Raw genomic sequence first — 21,367 nt, 5'->3', positions numbered from 1 at the left:
TTATTTTTACAGTAGCCTCTAGACTTCTCCATCTATACAGCACTGATGATAAAACATCTAGGTTAAAGATGAAAAGTTTCTCCACATTGAGGGACACTCAGAGAGGTTCACCGAGTTACAAGGAGAAGAGAAGATGGAGGGGGTAGTTAGAGGTGACTGGAATGAAATGCGGTGAGATCAAAAGAGGAGAGAGCAAGCTAGCCAGTAGTCACTTCCTTATGTGCGTTCCATAGTCTGGACCACTCAGAGGTATTTACGGAGTTATACAGGGAAGAGGAGAGGGAGGAAGTAGACAGAGGTGGCCAGGAGGATAAGAGAGAGGAATGAGAAGGAGAGAGACAAATCCTGCCAGTAACCAGTTCCTTAGGTGTTCTCCACCATCTGGAGCACACAGAGATTCACAGAGTTGGATAGAGAAGAGATGGGGGAGAAAAGAGACAGAGGCCACCTGGTGGAGAAAAAGGAGAGTCCAAAGGAGGAGAGAGTGGTCAAGCCAGTAATCTCGCTCTCAGGTAAAATTGGGTAGTGAAGTTTGGGTTTTTAAATGTACAAAATTGACAACAAAAACCAAAGAGCAAAGATTAAAAATCTAGAGTAGAGGTTGGATTTTCAAAAATACAATATTAAAGAAAAGAAGCAGAAGGAAAAAGGAAAAAAGAAAAAAAAAGCCACAAGAATTATTAAAAAAAAAAAAAAAAAAACACCGGTAACCACCCAAAGACTATATATGGTGTTTGCCTTTAAAAAAAAAAAGTGGTTTTTTTTTTTGAATAGTGATAATAGGTTATAGAAATCAAAATTAGAGGAGAAATAGAAGACTTAACTATTAAAAAAATGTTAGAAAAAAAAAGAAAAAGAAAAAGGAATGATTTTAAAAATAGTAAAAATATATCTGGCCCTTCTCTGATGTTGTGGGCAGTGTGGGGTCACTTCCAAGGCGGTTCCCTCTGTTTAACTTCTTCTTTATGCTGGTTTTTTAGGCTCACTAGTTCATTCGCGCTATGGGGAGGGGGGATGCTGCAAACAAATAGTGCTGTCGTGTGCACACAGTGTCTCAGCCCTGCTGGACCTGTCCCTTCTCGCTGCGCACAAACTGCTCCGGCTCTATGATGCTCAGCCGGGAACCGTCTGAGGCCAGCCCTCGGCTGCGTGCACTTCCCCGGTCTAAGCCGCTCAGGTTCGGCGCTCAGGTAGCCCTCAGAGGCACAGATTCGGTTGGGACTGCGTTTTATGCCCTTCCCGGGTCCGAGTAGCTCAGGAGTTTGGCGAGTGCCATCGCTGCGGCTTGTCGCCTTTTCTGCCTCTGCTGCTCAGTTTTCTGGGTGGACCGCTGGCGCCCCTTGTGAGGCAGATGGTGACTGTCCAGCACCCCCAGAAGTCTTAGCAAAGAAGCCTGCTTGCAGTTTGGTAAGTGAAGTCTCTCCGGGTTTGCAATTGCCCCTTTCCAGTCCTTACGGCTCTGGCTGCCTGTCCCCGGCGGGGGATGGTCTGCAGCCGGCTTTTTCCGTTCCGTCCTTTGTTCTGTGCTCGGTCCTGGTGGTGTCTTATGTTCGAGCTTTTCGCGTGGTAGCTATCCCACAGTCTGGTTTGCTAGCCCAAGTTAGATCGTTCTGGTTGCGCGTGGGGCATTCCTGCCCGATTCTTACAAAGCACTGCAGCCCGTGCCTCCCGCGCATCCCTGCCCTGCCCCCACTGCCTAGTGGCGGATGCAGCCGTCTGTGCTGCTTTTCCGCTGGGGGAGTTACTGTTGGGCTTGTAATCTCTTGGTTTTAATTATTTATTTATTTTCCCTTCCTGTTATGTTGCCCTCTGTGTTTCCAAGGCTCGCCACAGACTCGGCAGGGAGAGTGTTTCCTGGTGTTTGGAAACCTCTCTTCTTAAAATTCCCTTCCTGGGACGGAGCTCCCTCCCCACCTCCTTTGTCTCCTTTTTCGTCTTTTATATTTTTTCCTACCTGTTTTTGAAGACAATGGTCTGCTTTTCTGGTTGCCTGCTGTCCTCTGCCTGCCTACAGAAGTTGTTTTGTGGAGTTTGCTCAGCGTTGAAATGTTCTTTTGAGGAATTTATGAGGGAGAAAGTGGTCTCCCCATCCTATTCCTCCGCCATCTTAGGACCGCCCCCTGCTTGTAGACTTTTGGATCGCAGCCATTCTGACTGGCGTGAAGTGGTACCTCATTGTGGTTTTGATTTGCATTTCTCTGATAATGAGTGAAGTTGAGCATCTTTTCATGTTTGTTAGCCATCCGTATGTCTTCTTTGGAGAAATGTCTATTTAGTTCTTTGGCCCATTTTTTGATTGGGTCGTTTATTTTTCTAGAATTGAGCTTCAGGAGTTGCTTATATATTTTTGAGATTAGTTGTTTGGCAGTTGCTTCATTTGCTATTATGTTCTCCCATTCTGAAGGCTGTCTTTTCACCTTGCTTATATTTTCCTTTGTTGTGCAGAAGCTTTTAAGTTTAATTAGCTCCCATTTGTTTATTTTTGCTTTTATTTCCAATATTCTGGGAGGTGGGTCATAGAGGATCCTGCTGTGATGTATGTCTGAGAGTGTTTTGCCTATGTTCTCCTCTAGGAGTTTTATAGTTTCTGGTCTTACATTTAGATCTTTAATCCATTTTGAGTTTATTTTTGTGTATGGTGTTAGAAAGTGTTCTAGTTTCATTCTTTTACAAGTGGTTGTCCAGTTTTCCCAGCACCACTTGTTAAAGAGATTGTCTTTACTCCATTGTATATTCTTGCCTCCTTTGTCAAAGATAAGGTGTCCATAGGTGTGTGGATTTATCCCTGGGCTTTCTATTTTGTTCCATTGATCTATATTCCTGTCTTTGTGCCAGTACCATACTGTCTTGATGACTGTGGCTTTGTAGTAGAGCCTGAAGTCAGGCAGGTTGATTCCTCCAGTTCCATTCTTCTTTCTCCAGATTGCTTTGGCTATTCGAGGTTTTTTGAATTTCCATACAAACTGTGAACTTATTTGTTCTAGCTCTGTGAAAGGTACCGTTGGTAGCTTGATAGGGATTGCATTGAATCATTATGTTTTTAATTTGCATTCTGTGAATGACTAATGACATAGAGCTTCTTTTCATGTGTTTATTTATCGTCTTTGGAGAAATGTCTATTCAAGTCCTTTGCCTGTTTTTTAGTTGAGTGGTTTGTCCTATTGTTGTTGAGTTTAGAAGTTCTGTATATAGTCTGGGTATTAACCCTTATCACGGGTGTCACTTGCAAATACTTTCTTCCAGTCTCTGAGCTGCCTTGTCCATTTGTCCATGAAAGTTTTTAATTTTGATGAAGCCAATTTGTGTCTTTGTTGTTGTTGCTGCTGCTTGTGCCTTTGCTGTCACATCCAAGAAATCTAAATCCTAAGTCATGGAACTTTTCCCCCTATATTTTTTTTTCTAAGAGTTTCATAGTGTTACCTCTGGCATTTAGGTCTTTGATCCATTTTGAGGTAATTTTTGATATATGTGATAAACTGTAAGTCTAGCTTCATTCTTTTCCTTGTGGCTCTCCAGTTCTCCCACCACCGTTTTTGTCTAAATGACTGTCTCTTCCACATTAAACGGTCTTACTTAGCACCCTTGTTGAAAATCATTTGACCATATACACCATTTATGGGATTTCCAATCTATTTTATTCTATTGTTCTATAATTCCTCCTTTATGCCAGTTAGCACACTGTTTCTTTCGGGGCGGGGGGGGGGTTGTTATTGAAGTGTAGTTGATTTACAGTATTGTTATAAATTACAATATTGTTGTAAACACTGTTGTAAACTTACAATATTGTGAAAAAGTTTTAGGTGTACAACATAGTGATTGTTTTATATATGTGTGTACACACACATATATTTCCATTATAGGTTACTGCAAGAAATAACCTATAGTTATTCTTAGGAATATATTGAATATAGTTTCCTGTGTTATACATTAAATCATTGTTATTTTATACATAGTGGTATGTATCTGTTAATCCTATACTCCTAATTTATCCCTACCCCCTACTTTCTCCTTTGATAAACATGTTTGTTTTTCTGTGTCTGTGAGACTATTTCTGCTTTGTAAATAAATTCATTTATGTTATTTTTAGGTTCCACATATCAGTTCAGTTCAGTCGCTCAGTTGAGTCCGACTCTTTGTGACTCCATGAATCGCAGCACGCCAGGCCTCCCTGTCCATCACCAACTCCCAGAGTTCACTCAGACTCATGTCCATCGAGTCCGTGATGCCATCCAGCCATCTCATCCTCTGGTGTCCCCTTCTCCTCCTGCCCCCAATCCCTCCCAGCATCAGGGTCTTTTCCAATGAGTCAACTCTTCACATGAGGTGGCCAAAGTGCTGGAGTTTCAGCTTTAGCATCATTCCTTCCAAAGAAATCCCAGGGCTGATCTCCATTAGAATGGACTGGTTGGATCTCCTTGCAGTCCAAGGGATTCCCAAGAGTCTTCTCCAACACCACAGTTCAAATGCATCATTTCTTCAGCACTCAGCTTTCTTCACTGTCCAACCGCATTTCGGACTCCTTTGTTGACCGTGATGTGTACTCCATTTCTTCTGAGGAATTCCTGCCCGCAGTAGTAGATATAATGGTCATCTGAGTTAAATTCACCCATTCCAGTCCATTTTTTAGTTCACTGATTACTAGAATGTCGACGTTCACCCTTGCCATCTCTTGTTTGACCTCTTCCAATTTGCCTTGATTCATGGACCTGACATTCCAGGTTCCTATGCAATATTACTCTTTACAGCATTGGACCTTGCTTCTATCACCAGTCACATCCACAGCTGGGTATTGTTTTTGCTTTGGCTCCATCCCTTCATTCTTTCTGGAGTTATTTCTCCACTGATCTCCAGTAGTGTGTTGGGCACCTACTGACCTGGGGAGTTCCTCTTTCAGTATCCTATCATTTTGCCTTTTCGTACTGTTCATGGGGTTCTCAAGGCAAGAATACTGAAGTCGTTTGCCATTCCCTTCTCCAGTGGACCACATTCCATCAGACCTCTCCACCATGACGCACCTGTCTTGGGTTGCCCCACGGGCATGGCTTGGTTTCACTGAGTTAGACAAGGCTGTGTTCCTAGTGTGATGACTTGACTAGTTTTCTGTGAGTATGGTTTCAGTGTGTCTGCCCTCTGATGCCCTCTTGCAACACCTACCATCTTACTTGGGTTTCTCTTACCTTGGGCATGGGGTATCTCTTCACGGCTGCTGCAGCAAAGCACAGTCCTTACCTTGGACGAGGGGTATCTCCTTACCGCCACCCTTCCTGACCTTCAACGTGGGATAGCTCCTCTAGGCCCTCCTATGCCTCCGCAGCCACTGCTCCTCGGGTTGCGCCTCCTGGCCGCCGTCCCTGGCCTCGGGCGCGAGGTGGCTTTCCCAGGCCCCCCGACCTCGGACTCGGGGAAGCTCCTCTCGGCCACCGCCCGTGACCTCGGATGCTGGGTGTCTCCTCTTGGCCACCCCTGGCCTCGGACGCGGGGTAGCTCCTCTCGGCCACCGCCCATGACCTCGGATGCTGGGTGTCTCCTCTTGGCCACCACTGACCTCAGACGCGGGGTAGCTCTTCTCGGCCGCCACCCCTGGCCTCGGACACGGGGTAGCTCCTCTCAGCCACCAACCCTGACCTCGGACTTGGGTAGCTCCTCTCAGCTGTTCCTGCGCTGTCGCAGCCTGGCGCTCTCGGCCGCTGCCCCTGACCTCGGATGTGGGGTAACTCCTCTCAGCCGCTCTTCACTTAGTGCGCCGGGTCGCAGCCGCCCGCGCTTAGTGATACTATATGATATTTGTCTGTCTTTGTCTTTCTCTGACTTCACTCAGTATTTCGAGGGCCTTCCATGTTGCTTCAGATGACAATGTTTCATTTTTTTTTGATGACTGAGTTTTATACACACATACAGACACACCCCACATCTTCTTTATCCATTCATCTGTTGATAGACATTTAAGTTGCTTCCATGTCTTGGCTGCTGTAAATAGTGCTGCTATTAATGTTGGGGTGCACATACCTTTTTGAATTAAAGTTTTTTCCAGGTATATACCCAGGAGTAAGATTGCTGGATCATATGGTAGTTCTTGTTTTCGTTTTTTTAAGAGACCTCCGTATTGTTTTCCAGAGGGGCACCAATTTTTATTCCTGCCAGTAGTGTAGGAGACTGGACATGGAACAGACTGGTTCCAGATAGGAAAAGGAGTACGTCAAGGCTGTATATTGTCACCCTGCTTATTTAACTTATATGCAGAGCACATCGTGAGAAACACTGTACTGGAAGAAACACAAGCTGGAATCAAGATTGCCAGGAGAAATATCAATAACCTCAGATATGCAGATGACACCACCCTTATGGCAGAAAGTGAAGAGGAGCTAGAAAGCCTCTTGATGAAAGTGAAAGTGGAGAGTAAAAAAGTTGGCTTAAAGCTCAACATTGAGAAAACAAAGATCATGGCATCTGGTCCCATCACTTCATGGGAAATAGATGAGGAAACAGTGGAAATAGTGTCAGACTTTAATTTTTGGGCTCCAGAATCACTGCAGATGGTGATTGCAGCCATGAAATTAAAAGATGCTTACTCCTTGGAAGAAAAGTTATGACCAACCTAGATACATATTAAAAAGCAGAGACATTACTTTGCCGACTAAGGTCTGTCTAGTCAACGCTGTGGTTTTTCCTTTGGTCATGTATGGAGGTGAGAGTTGGACTGTGATGAAAGCTGAGCGCCGAAGAATTGATGCTTTTGAAGTGTGGTGTTGGAGAAGACTCTTGAGAGTCCCTTGGACTGCAAGGAGATCAGCCCTGGGATTTCTTTGGAAGGACTGATGCTAAAGCTGAAACTCCAGTACTTTGGCCACCTCATGCGAAGAGTTGACTCACTGGAAAAGACTCTGATGCTGGGAGGGATTGGGGGCAGGAGGAGAAGGGAACGACAGAGGATGAGATGGATGGATGGCATCACTGACTCGATGAATGTGAGTTTGAGTGAACTCCGGGAGTTGGTGATGGACAGGGAGGCCTGGCGTGCTGCGATTCATGGGGTCTCAAAGAGATGGACATGACTGAGCAAGTGAACTGAACTGAGTGTAGGAGAGTTTCCTTTTTTCCCATACTCTATCTAGTGTTTATTATTTGTAGACTTTATGATTATGATCATTCTGATTGTTGTGAGGTGATATTTCATTGTGGTTTTGACTTGCATTCCTCTAATAATTAGTTGATGTTGATCTTTTTAAGTGCCTGGCCATCTGAATGTCTTCGGAGAAATGTCTGTTAAGGTCTTCTGCTAATTTTTTTATTGCGTTGTTGTTGTTTTTTTTATACTGAGTTGTATGAGCTGTTTTTATATTTTAGAAGTTAAGCCCTTGTCAGTTGCATCATTTGCAAATACTCTCTGTAGGCTGCCTTTTTGTTTTGTTTATAGTTTCCTTTGTTGTGCAAAAGCTTTTAAGTTTAATTAGGTTCCATTTTTGTTTACTTTTGCTTTTATTCTGTATTGAGAGAGTAAGTAATCTAAGAACATATTGCTGCGATTTATGTCAGAGAATATTTTGCCTATGTTCTGTTCTAGGGGCTTATGGTGTCATGTCTTACATTAATATTTAGGTCTTTAAACCACTTCGAGTTTATTTTTGTATATGATATGAGTGAGTGTTCTAATTTCATTGATTTACATGAGTCTTTCCAGCTTTCCAAATACCACTTGCTAGAGACGGTTTTCTCCATTATGTATTCTTGCCTCCTTTATCGAAGATTAATTGATGGTAAATATGTGGGTTTATTTCTGTTCCATTGATCTGTACATCTGTTTTTGACTAGCACAGTTTTGATCACTGTAGCTTTGTAGTAAGTTTAGAAATCAAGAAGTGTGAGACCTTCAGCTTTGTTCTTTTTTAATTGATTGTTTTTTGCTACTCAGGGTCCCTTGAGATTGCATATAAATTTTAGGATCGATTTTTCTGTTTCTCAAATTGCCATTGCATTTGAAACTGACCCCAGTGAATCTATAGGATACTTTAGATAGTATGGACATCTTAACAATATTTAGTCTTCTAAACTATGAGCACAGGGTGTCTTTCTATTTGTCTTTAATTTCTTCCAGCAACATTTTGTAGTTTTCAGTATATAAGTCTTTTGCCTCCTTACATTTATTCCTAGGTATTTTATTAATTTTGATGCTATAGTAAATAGAATTGTTTCTTAATTGCCTTTTTGAACTGTTAATTGTTAGTGTATAGGAATACAACTGATTTCCTGTATTTTATATCCTACTACTTTAATTAATTTGTTTATTCTAATAGCTTTTTTGTGGAATCTAAATTTATAACTTTCTACAAATAAGAGCATATCATCTGCCAACAGAGATAGTTTTCCTTGTTTCTTTCCAATTTGAATGCCTTTTATTCTTGCCTAATTTCTCTGGCTAGAACATTTATTGATTTGTGTATGTTAAACCCTCCTTGCATCCCATGAATGCCTCTTAAACTTGATATATGAGCTTTATAAGGTGCTGTTGAATTCAGTTTGTATTTTGTTGATGATTCTTTCAACTATATTCATCGGGGATATTGACCTGTAACCTTCCTTCCTTGAAGGTTAATGCTGATCTCCTAAAATGAGTTCCCTCCTCTTCAGTTTTTTTGGGAGAGTTGCAGAAGGAGTGGAATTAATTCTTCAAAGACTTGGTGGAATTCACCAGTGAAACTGTCTTGTCCTGGACTTTTTCTTTTGGGGGAATTTTTTTTTATTACTGATTCAGTTTTCTTACTAATTTTTGGTCTATTCAGATCTTGTTTCTTCATGATTATGGGTATTTTTAGGATCTAATTTCCTTTTGATTTCTTCTTTGATCAAAGCATTATTTGGAAATTTGTCAGTTCCTAAATATTTCAGAATTTTCCAGAAATCTTTGTGTTACTCATGTCTTATTTCTAGTACAGTCAGAGAACATTCTTTGTATGACTTGAATTGTTTGAAATTAATTGAAAATTGCTATTGTCAGAAAATAATCTATGTTGGTAAATGGTCCGTGTATACAGGCTTACGTCATTTTATCATGCTTTCCTTTATTGCACTTTGCAGAAACTTCATTTCTTTTTCACAGATTGAAAGTTTATGGCAATTTTGCTTCAAGCAAGTTTATTGGCACCACTTTTCCAAAAGCATTTACTTACTTTGTGTCTCTGTGTCACATTTTGGTAATTCTCAAATATTTTTCATTGTTATTGCATGGTGATCTGTGATCAGTGATCTTAGATGTTACTGTTGTAATTGTTTGTGGGGACCACAAACTGCTCTTAAAGACGGCAAACTAAATACATGTATGCGTTCTAGCTGCTCCGCCTACTAGCCGATCCCCTGTTTCTTTCCCTCTCCTTAAGAAAGAAAGGTAATACTAAGTCGTGTCCAACCCCATGGACTATACAGTCCATGGAATTCTCCAGGTCAGAATACTGGAGTAGGTAGCCTTTCCCATCTCCAAGGGATCTTTCCAAGCCTCCCTATTCCCTGAGACCATTCATTTTGAAGTTAGGCCCATTGATAACCCTGCAGTGGCCTCTAAGTGTTCAAGTGAAAGGAAAAGTCACATTTCTCTCACTTTAAATCAAAAGCTAGAAATGATTAAGCTTACTGAGGAAGCCTTACCAAAAGCCAGAATGGATCAGAAACTAGGCCTCTTGTGCCAAACAGTTAATCCAAGTTGTGAATGAAAAGTAAAAGTTCTTAAAGGAAATTAACAGTGCTACTTCAGTGAACACACAAATGATAAAGCAAAACAGTCTTATTGCTCATGTGGAGAAAGTTTTAGTAGTCTGGATAGAAGATCAAATCAGCCATAAAATTCACTTAATCCAAAGCAAGGCCCTAATTGTCTTCGATTCTGTGAAGGCTGAAAGAAGGGAGGAAGCTGCTGAAGAAAAGTCTAAAGCTTGCAAAGGTTGGTTCATTAAGTATAAGAAAAGAAGCCATCTTCATAACGTAAGAGTGCAAGGTGAAGCAGAAAGTACTGATGTAGAAGCAACAGCAAGTTATTCAGAAGATCTAGCTAAGATGATTAATGAAGGTAGGGACACTAAATGACAGATTTTCGTCATAGATGAAATAGCCTTATATTAAAAGAAGATGCCTTGTCCTCTAGGACTTTTATAGCTTAAGAGGAGAAGTTAGTGCTTGGCTTCAAAATTTCAAAGGACAGATTGACTCTCTTGTTAGTGGCTAATGCAGGTCATGACTTGAAGATGAAGCCAATGCTCATTTACCATGCCCAGAATTCTGGGGCCCTTAAGAAATATGCTAACTTTGCTTTGCCTGTGCTCTATAAATGGAACAACAAAGTCTGGATGACAGCACATCTGCTTACAACATGGTTTACTAAATATTTTCAGCTTATTGTTGAAACATACTCCTCAGAAAAAAAGTTTCCTTTGAAAAAAATATCATGGCTCACTGACAATGCTTCTGGTCATGTAAGGACTCTGATGGAGATACACAACAAAATTAGTGTTGTTTTCATGCTTGCTAATACAGTATCCATTCTGTAGCCCATGGATCAAAGAGGAATTTTGACTTTTAAGTTTATTATATAAGAAATACATTTTATAAGGCTATAGCTGACATAGATAGTTCACTGATGGATCTGAGCAAAGTCAACTGAAAACCTTCTGGAAAGGGTGCACCATTCTAAATGCCATTAAGATCATTGGTGATTCATGGGAAAGAACAGAATATCAGCATTAACAGGAGTTTGGAAGAAGTTGATTCCAACCCTCGTGGATTACTTAGAGGGGTTCATGGAGGAAGTCACTGCTGATGTGGTGGAAGTGGCAAGAGAATCAGAAGTAAAGCCTGAGGATGTGACTGGATTGCTGCAATATCATGATAAAACTTGAACAGATGAGGTGTTGCTTCTTATGAATGAGCAAAGAAAGTGTTTTCCTGAGATGGGATCCACTGCTAGTAGAATGCTGTAAAGATTGTTGATATGACAACAAAGGATTTATGTTACATAAACTTAGTTGATAAAGTGGCAACAAGGTTTAAGAGGATTGACTCCAGTTTTTAAAGAAGTTTTGTTGTGGGTAGAATACTGTCAGACAGCTTTGCATGCTACAGAGACATCATTCGTGAAAGGAAGAGTCAATAGATGTGGCACACTTAATTGTTGTCTTATTGTGAGAAATTGCCACAGCCACCCCAGCCTCCAGAAACCACCACCCTGATGAATCAGCAGCCATCAACATAGAGGCAAGACCCTCCATCAGCAAAGAAATTATTACTCACTGAAGGCTCAGATTATAGTTAGCATTTTTTAAGCAAGAATATATTTTTCAATTAAAATATGTACATTGTTTCTTTAGATATAATGCTCCTTAGTAGACTAGTGTAAACAACTTTTATATGCAACAGGAAACCAGAGAGTTGTGTGACTTGCTTTATCGCAACTTTTGCTATAATGCAATGGCCTGAAACTGAATTCATAATATCTCTGAGGTATGTCTCTACTGTACCTGAAAAAGATTATGTATGTATTCTGCCTTTGTTGGGTTCTGTCAATGTACATTTTCTGTATCTTTCCTTTTTATTTTTTAAAATTGACATATAATCGACATTTAATATTGTGTAGTTTGAGCGTACCATGTGTTGCTTTGATACATTTGTGTATTACAATATGATTACCCCAGTAGCCTTTGTTGTCCAATCGCTCGGTCGTTTCTGACTCTTTGCAACCCCATGGACTGCAGCATGCCAGGCTTCCCTGTCTGTCATCATCTCTGAGAGCTAGCTCAGGCTCATGTCCTTTGAGACGGTGATGCCATCCAACCATCTCGTCCTCTGTCATCCGATTCTCCTCCTCCTTTCAATCTTTCCCAGCATCAGGGTCTTTTCTAATGAGTCAGCTCTTCACATCAGGTGGCCAAAGTATTGGAGCTTCAGCATCAGCCCTTCCAGTGAATACTCAGGATTGATCTCCTTTAGGATGGGCTGGTTGGATCTCCTTGCAGTCCAAGCGACTCTCAAGAGTCTTCTCCAACACCACAGTTCAAAAGCATCAATTCTTTGGCATTTAGCCTTCTTTATGGTCCAACACTCACCTCAATAAATAACTACTGGAAAAACCATAGTTTTGACTAGATGGATATATCAGCTAGTCAAAACTATCATTTTTAATATGCTGTCTAGGTTGGTCATAGAGCAAGTGTCTTTTAATTTCATGGCTGCAGTCACCATCTGCAGTGATTTTGGAGCCCAAAAAAATAAAATCTGTCACTGTTTCCATTGTTTCCCCATCTGTTTGCCATGAAGTGATAGGGCCAGAGGCCATGATCTTAGTATTTTAAATGTTGAGTTTTAAACCAGCTTTTTCACTCTCCTCTTTCACCTTCATCAAGAGGCTCTTTAGTTCCTCTTCATTTTCTGCCATAAGGGTGGTGTCATCTGCATATCTGAGGTTACTGATATTTCTCATGGCAGTCTTGATTCCAGCTTGTGCTTCATCCAGCCCAGCATTTCACATGATGTACTCTGCATATAAGTTAAACATTCAGGCTGACAATATACAGCCTTGACTTCTTCTTTCTCAGTTTTGAACCAGACTATTGTTCCATGTCTGGTTCTAACTGTTGCTTCTTGATCTGTATATACAGGTTTCTCAGGAGGCATGTAAGGTGGTCTGGTATTCACATCTCTTGAAGAATTTTTCACAGTTTATTGTGATCCACACAATCAAAGGCTTTGATGTAGTCAATGAAGCAGAAGTAGATGTTTTTCTGGAATTCTCTATGCTTTTTCTATGATCCAATGGATGTTTGCAATTTTATCTCTGGTTCCTCTGCCTTTTCTAAATCCAGCTTGAACATCTGAAAGTTCACGGTTCACGTATTGCTGAAGCCTGGCTTGGAGAATTTTGAGCATTACTTTGCTGGCATGTGAGATGAGTGCAGTAGTTTGAGCATTCTTTGGCATTGCCTTTCTTCAAGATTGGAATGAAAACTGACCTTTTCCAGTCCTGTGGCCACTGCTGAGTTTTCCAAATTTGCTGGCATATTGAGTACAGCACTTTCACAGCATCATATTTTAGAATTTGAAATAGCACAACTGGAATTCCATCATCTCCCCTACCTTTGTTCATAGTGATGCTTCCTAAGGCCCACTTGACTTCGCATTCCAGGATGTCTGGCTCTCACCTGAGTGGTCACACCAACGTGGTTATCTGGGTCATTAAGACGTTTTTGGTATAATTCTTCTGTGAATTCTTGCTACCTCTTCTTAATATCTTCTGCTTCTGTTAGGTCCATACCATTTCTGTCCTTTATATTGTCCATCTTTGCATGAAATGTTCCCTTGGTATCTCTAATTTTCTTGAAGAGATCTCTAGTCTTTCCCATTCTGTTGGTTTCCTCTATTTCTTTGCCTTGTTCACTTAGGAAGGCTTTCTTATCTCTCCTTGCTGTTGTTTGGAATTCTGCATTCAGATGGGTATATCTTTCCTTTTCTCCTTTGCCTTTCACTTCTCTTCTTTTCTCAGCTATTTGTAAGGCCTCTTCAGACAGCCATTTTGCCTTTTTGCATTTCTTTTTCTTGGGGATGGTTTTGATCACCACCTCCTGCACCATGTTATGAACCTCTGCCCATAGTCCTTCAGGCAGTCTGTCTGTCAGATCTAATCCCTTGAATCTATTTGTCAGTTGCACTGTATAAGCATAAGGGATTTGATTTAGGTCATACCTGAATGGCCTAATGGTTTTCCCTGCTTTCTTCAATATAAGTCTGAATTTGGCAACAAGGAGTTCATGATCTGAGCTGCAGTCAGCTCCCAGTCTTGTTTTTGCTGACTGTATAGAGTCACTCCATCTTTGGCTGCAAAGAATGTAATCAATCTGATTTTGGTATTGACCATCTGGTGATGTCCATGTGTAGAGCCATCTTTTGTATTGTTGGAAGAGGGTGTTTGTTAAGACCAGTGCAGTCTCTTGACAAAGCTCAGTTAGCCTTTGCCCTGCTTCATTCTGTACTCCAAGGCCAAACTTGCCTGTTACTCCAGGTATCTCTTGACTTCCTACTTTTGCATTCCAGTCCCCTGTGATGAAGGACACTTTTTTTTTTTTTCTTGGTGTTCCTTCTAGAAAGTCTTGTAGGTCTTCATAAAAGTGTTGGGACATAGATTTGGATTATTGTGATATTGAATGGTTTGCCTTGGAAACAAACAGATCATTCTGTCGTTTTTGAAACTGAACCCAAGTACTGCGTTTCAGACTCTTTTGTTGACTGTGAAGGCTATTCCGTTTCTTCTAAGGGATTCTTGCCCGCAGTAGTAGATATAACGGTCATCTGAATTAAATTCACCCATCCATCCATTTTAGTTCACTGATTCCTAAAATGTCGATGTTCACTCTTGCCATCTCCTGTTTGACCACTTCCAATTTACCTTGATCTATGGACCTAACATTCCAGGTTCCTATGCAGTACTGTTCTTTACACATTGGACTTTTACCACCAGCCACATCCACAACTGGGCATTGTTTCCACTTTGGCTCAGCCTCTTCATTCCTCTGGAGCTATTTCTCCGCTCTTCTCCAGTAGCATATTGGGCACCTCTTGACCTGGGGAGTTCCTCTTTCAGTATCATATCTTTTTGCCTTTTCATACCAATAGCCTTAGCAAACACCTTTATCATGTCAATAATTACCATTTCTTTCTTGTGTTGAGAACAGTAACGATCTAGTCTCTTAGCAACTTTGAAATGTACCATATTGTTGACTGTGATCACTGTGCTGTGCCTTAGATCTTCAGAACTTATTTCTCTACTAGTTACAAGGTTATCCTCTTGAACAGCATCCCTCCCACTACCCCTAACCTCCCAGCCCCTAGTAACCACCATTCTACTTTTTGTTTTTACAAGTCCAGCTTTTCTAAATTCCACTTGCAAGTGATTTCATACAACATTTGTCCTTCTTTGTCTGACTTCTCTCTTTGTATAATGCCCTCTGGGTCCATCCTTATTGTTGCAAATGGTAAGATTTCCTTCTTTTATGACTGAGTAATATTTCATTGTGTGTGTGTGAGGATGTGAGAGATATATATATATGTGTGTATGTATATATATATATATACATCTTCTTTATCCATTCATCTACTGATAGATGCTTGAGTTGTTTCCATATCTTGGCTATTGTAAATAATGGTATGCTGAACATGAGTGAGCAGGTATCTCTTCAAGATGTTAATTTCAATTCCTTCTGATATATACCCAGCAGTGAGATTGCTGGATGATATGATAGTTCAGTTTTTAAAGTTTTGAGGAACTGCCATACTGTTTTCCATAATAGCTGTACTAATCTACATTCCTACCAACAATGTGTAAGGGCTCCCTTTCTCCACATCCTTGCCAGCATTGGTTATACCTTGTCTTTTTTTTATGAAAGCCATCCTAAGTGGTGTGAGGTGATACATCACTGTAGTTGTGCTTTGCATTTCCCTCATAAGTGATGTTGAGCACTTTTTCACGTATCTATTGTTCTTTGGCATGTCTTCTTTGGAAAAATGTTTGGATCCTTTGCCCATTTTTTGAATTGGGTATATCTTCATATTTGTTCTCTCATTTCTTGAGGGAAGTATGGAAATCTCTGGCTGTAAGGTCTATTTCTCCTGGCATTTCTATCACTTTTTAACTTATGTATTTTAAGTTGTTAGATGTGTAGATGTTTAGGATTGTTATGTCCTCCTGATGCATTGATTTCTTTATCATTATGAAATAATATATCCCTGACTACTTTGGAGCATGTCAGTTGTCCACAAAGATAGTTAAAATTAATATTGTCCCCAAAGATCTCTTAGGTTCCTTACCATTTGGCTAAAACCAATTTGGACCACCTGTAATACTTTTCATAGCTTAATCACATTTTTATCTTGGCTAACCACTGTGTTTTTCATCTTAAAGAAACTTCAAAGGGATTTTTTTAAATATACATATATTCATTGGTTCCCTTAAAATGTCTGTATTATCTCAGTTATACCACTTCTGGGGCTTTCCAGGTAGCACCAGTGGTAAAGAATCCACCTGCCAATGCAGGAGACGCAAGAGACTCGGGTTTGACCCCTGGGTCAGGAAGATCCCCTGAAGAAGGAAATGGTACCTCACTCCAGAATTCTTGCCTGGAAAATTCCGTGGGCAGAGGAGCTTGGCAGGCTACAGTTCATGGGGCCTCAAAGAATTGGACCTGACTGAGCATGCGCACACACTACTATGCCACTTCTAGTTGAGTTATTTGAGGGTGGGTCAAACAAAACTAAACTGTAAATAAGATATCAAAAGGTTTGCCTTTTTTTCCCCCCTAGGTAAAAATGTCCCCATCCTGTCATCTGTCCAAAGGGGATCCTGCTATTAAAAAGGTGAGTGAGTTTTAATGGAAGAAAGCCAACTTCTTCCTTCTGTGTGTGTGTTCTCCTCTATTGAACAGTGTTCTCACAATGAGTGATTTTTAATCATCTTAATGCTGTCAAAGGTTCTTTCTGATTGGATGCCTTAAATAGGTGTCACCAGAGCTCTTTGACTCTTTCAGAGAATCCAGCTGGGGGGTTGAGTCTAGCATCAGTGTCCTGGCAACTAGGGACTTTCATTGTTCTAGAATTCCTGTGTGTGTACTATGTGCCAAGTTGCTTCAGTTGTGTCCGACCCTTCACAACCCTATGGACTGTAGCCTGCCAAGCAGCTCTGTCCATGCGATTCTCCAGGCAAGAATATTGGAGCAGGTTGTCATGCCCTCCTCCAGGAGATCTTCCTAACCCAAGGATCGAACCCATGTCTCTTATGTCTTGTGCATTGGCTGGAAGGTTCTTTCCTACTAGCGCCAAATGGGCATCCTGGTATCAGTGAGTGATAGCAGATGAAAGATATTCTAAGGATGAAAGGTATATAGTTTTTCTTAACAATGTACCATCCCTCCAGGTGGCTGTTCCTAGAACAAACTAGTCTGAGGTATTAACATTTCAGCAGGTTTCAGCTAAGTAAGTCCTCATAAATACTCATGAGATAGAACTTCTGTCTGTGCTATTTCACCCCGAGACTGTAAACTCTGTGGCACAGATAGAGTTTGTCTTTCAACCAAGTAATTCTCAGATGATGCCAAGAGAACCACTAAAATCCTTTTCTTTATCCAGCTGTAACAGTACAGTGGAAACACAGCCAACAGATTGGCGTTTTTGCTGTGCTCTCTTTTTCTGTTTTTATTTCTCTGTGTCCTGGTTGAAGGTTTGCTTTCCTTGTCCCCCACCTTTTTAAAACAATTTCACAGCATCCATGTCGGCAAAGGCTTGTATAATAGAACAAAAATAACAACTTGCTGGCCCTGTTGACTTAACAGCAGGTTCTAGCTTCAAAGCATTGTGCCAAAAACAGGTCCCTTTTCTCCGCCTTCAGAATCCTCCAAGACTGCTTCAAAGGAAGAAAAAAAAGAATAGAAGCAAAATATGTTATCTGAAAAGCCCTAGAACATGTTGCGCACGAAGACCTCTTTCACTCTTGTCAGGCAGCAAGGGCAGGCAAGGTGATGGTGCTGATTGCTGCCGCTCAGAACCATCACACTGTAACATGAGGAGCTGGAAAGGGCATCAGCCACTTAATCCCACTCAGTAAACAAAGGAGGAAACTGGACTCTAGAGGGAAATTTTTTTGCCTCTCTCAAATGTTACATGGAACACACTTCTAACACAATGGTTAAAAACCCATGCTTTGGGTTCAGCCAGACTTGGATTCAAAGATCAACTCTTCCACTTCTTTATCTGAATAACCTCAAGACAGCCTCCCTGTTTCCTTCTCTGTAAAAGGATAATGCTACCTCTCAGAATTTAAAGAGTAAATGAGAAATGATTTAAGTGCCTACCACTGTGCCTGACACATATTAAATACTCAGTAAATTATAACTGGCATTAAAACACAAGTCTCCCCCAACTCCTAGTCTAATGTTGGACTAATCCTTTCACTCTGTTATGCTACTGATAGTATTGTCCGTTCAGCAGGTATTTCTTTGTACCAGATAATGAGCAAAGAAGCAGACTACAGAGATGAGAAATAACATCTGCGTTCTCAAGGACCTCAGCCTTTGGTGGGGAAGGTAGACAGGTGCCCTGATGGTGACCTTGCACCTTGACGCATGCCATGCAGGATGATGGGGTGCTGCAAGAATGCGGGGGAGAAGCCCTGTTTTGAAATTACCAACCTTATCTAGTACAACTCTTATATTCGTTAGGTACAGAGTCTAATTAAGAAACTTGAGAAATGGTTAGCTGCTCCCCTACAACATTGATACTAGATTATAATGACAGCAAATCCAACCATACTTAAAGACATTTGTTAAATTAATATCTCAAAAACATTTTATCCAGCCTGTTAATACATATTTTGAGTACCTTTTATTTTAGCAATGAGAGACCATTTCTAATATTTAACATTCTGATTATCAAGCCATTAATTTTACCAACAGAAAATTTTTCTGCTGTTTTCTGAGCTAATGAGCAAAGTCGTAGGTGTTAGTCCAAATATGAACAGCTAAAAGGCTTTTAGGAGCCTCCTTTGGAAGTTCATGTGTTGCCATCTCTGAAATGTGGATTCTTGGTTAGGGCCACTGACCACCCCTGACTTGAAGCCCTAGCTTAACAGCATGTACTTAATATCTCACTGGTTACAGTGTTTAGAAAAACTTTAAAATGTACATCATAACAGGTGCTTCTCCCAGACTAAGAGAAGAGATCAGGGAAGGCTTCCCAGCGGAGGTAGAGCTTAATCCAGCCTGGAAACAAGGGAAAAGGTATTCTTGGCAGATACGGGTGAACACAACACATTTCAGGAAATGCGGGCTGTTCTGCTTATCTTAAATATGGAAGCTTACAGCAGCCCAGTGAAATAAACAAGAGTCCAGGTGACAGAGCCCAGCCTGTGAAGTTTGCTTTTCATCTCAAGGATAAGTGCTCCCACCAAACATGAGGTTTGAGGCAGAAAGACCAATTAGAAGAAACAAAGTCCTGAGCCTGTGCTATGTTAATGGAATGAGGAGGTGAGGTAGATTCAAGTCTTAGCCTTTTTTGTCCCCCCTACACCCTTTGGATACCCTAAGTCTAAGTTAGGCGTCCTTCCTTTTTTGAGCTCTCAGAGTACCCTGAACCCGTCTCCACCAACATGCTTACCTGGCTGTGTTGAAATTGCCTCTTTGCTTATATGTGTCCCCCACTAGACCCTCTGCCTCAGAAGGGCAGGGCCCACAGCACTTGTGTTTCTTGTTCCTCTAAGTGTAGAACAGAGTACGCAGTTGCTCAGGAGTTGTTTCATGGATGAGAGAGACGTAAGATTCCACAGACTTGGTAGTTGTTTTGGGGACTCAAGGGGGAAGAGGAGTTTCTGCTGGATAACTCTAGAAAGGACCAGTGACACATCGTTGCTGCCCTGGGCTCGTGTTCCAGCACAGTCAGCTCCTTACTGTTTGAGCTCAGGCAGCAGCACTCTGAGCACGATCAGTGTGAGGCTCAGCGTGTCGTTGTTACTTCCCCAGTTCGGCGTGTGTGTCTGTGTTTGTATGTGCGTATCTGTGTGTTCTGGTTGTCGTCTCGGATCTGCAGTCACTCTTCCCAATGCTGCACTGACAGATGGGAGCACCAGCAGTAGCTGCTGAACAGTGTGACTGCCAGAGTGGCATGTGTAAGGAACACAAAAGAGCAGCAGTGTTGTTGATTTGAGCCAAAGCTTTTCTCTGTTGACCAGAAACCGCAGAAAGTGCTTGGCGACTCTGCTGTCAGCGCTGGCCCTGCCAAGAGCCATATTCGAGTGCTGAGGAGCCGGGAGCCGTGTTGTGTCAGGTCCTGCTGGCTCGGGGTGGGTGTCTCGTGGAGGAGTCACTCTATTCTGCTGCCATGTCAGGACCAGGCACATTCCATGAGCATTTTGTATTTTAGAAATTCCTTTGGAAAGCTCTGGATTAGAAATACTTATCATGTGTAATAATTTATCTATAGTGCTTAAAATTTGTATACCATATTTTTTGTATATAAAATGTCTTCTTAATGCGCTCTAACTGATAAGTTCAATAAAAAAAGTAGGAAGACACATATACTTTCCTAGGACTTCTGTATCTTGGATGTATCTTGATCTTGGATGACTAGAAATTTGAAAATTAGATACATTTTCCTTAGATAGAAATTGTCATAAAGTTCATTGCAGTAAACTCCCTAGCATAGATCAAGATTGGAGGTACTGTCAGTGTTTGAGGTGGATTAAAGAAGTGTAGAGAGTTAGTGGAAGGCAGCATTAAAAACCTCTTAGCTATAGTGCATCACTTCTTGACTATGCTAGAAACACCAACCAGGAACTTGTGTGGCAAAGTTGACACTGTTGTTCCGGCGCTCAGTCGTGTCCAGCTCTTTGCGACCCCATGGACTGCAGCCCTCCAGACTTCCCTGTCCTCCACTCTCTCCCAGGGTTTGCTCAGACTCATGTCCATTGAGTCAGTGATGCCACCCAGCCACCTCATTCTCTGTTGCCCCCTTCTCCTCCCATCTGTCTTTCCCAGCATCAGGGTCTTTTCCAATGAGTTGGCTCTAAGTACTGGAGCTTCAGCATCAGTCATTCCAATGAATATTCAGAATGAACAATGGCATTGTTACATGCATAATAATCAGAGAAAGCAGTTTTGCCTTATTTTTTATTACAAAAGCGTGGTTACACTCTCTGAGCCATCTGTGTTTTAGATGAGCTTTCTCTGCTGTTATGGAAGCATCAGGGGCTGAGTACTCTGGCTGGTGGAACCCACTAGTTAGGGGTACAGTCAATGTTCTCTTCTTCCAGTTAGGGAGAAGACTGAGAGTGGCAGAGTGGGAAGCCTTTCTAATAGTTCTGGGTAAATTCAGTAAATATTCAATAAGCCTCTGATGTGCCAGGCTCTTAAAACACAAGTTAATGGTGACTGAACTGGTGGATTTAATAGCCAAGCCTCCCAGAAACTGGTGCACAGTTTCATGTGTAATATCAGAATTTAGAGCTGACCTTTTTTCTGAAATGTTCTGGTGAGGCAGAATTTTTATAGATGATTCCAAGTCTTGCCAGTGATGTCAGGAATGTAGATGAGTGTATTTGCTCATGATTTTTATTAAATTATGGAGTGGGAAGTTTTTTTGTTTTTTTAGGAAAAAGCCTCATAGAACTACTGTTTCCATAGCAACAGGAAAAGCTGGCTGCTTTAACTGACCAGCCTAAGAATGACTGGTTGATAGTTTCACAAAAGTCAAAGGATCACAAAAGGAGAAAGCACTGAGAGACAGATGCAGCAGATCCTAGGTGTTGTGTGATGATGGCTTAAAGAAAAACTCATTTGCCTCTTTTATTTAATTGAAG

The 21,367-nt window shown here is 41.3% G+C and overlaps 1 protein-coding gene across 1 annotated transcript in view; it reads left to right on the top strand.

Annotated features, from left to right (window-relative positions):
- The window catches only part of VPS8 (VPS8 subunit of CORVET complex), a 300,926-nt gene that overhangs the window by 249,136 nt on the left and 30,423 nt on the right, over positions 1-21,367 (top strand). The window contains exon 46 of the mRNA XM_068987935.1: positions 16,327-16,380. Within this exon, the coding sequence (XP_068844036.1) occupies positions 16,327-16,380 (54 nt within the window). The remainder of the gene's footprint in view (positions 1-16,326; positions 16,381-21,367) is intronic.

Source organism: Capricornis sumatraensis, chromosome 1 (genome assembly GCF_032405125.1).
Source record: "Capricornis sumatraensis isolate serow.1 chromosome 1, serow.2, whole genome shotgun sequence".
Lineage (NCBI taxonomy): Eukaryota > Metazoa > Chordata > Mammalia > Artiodactyla > Bovidae > Capricornis > Capricornis sumatraensis.
This window is presented reverse-complemented; position numbering and strand designations above follow the sequence as displayed.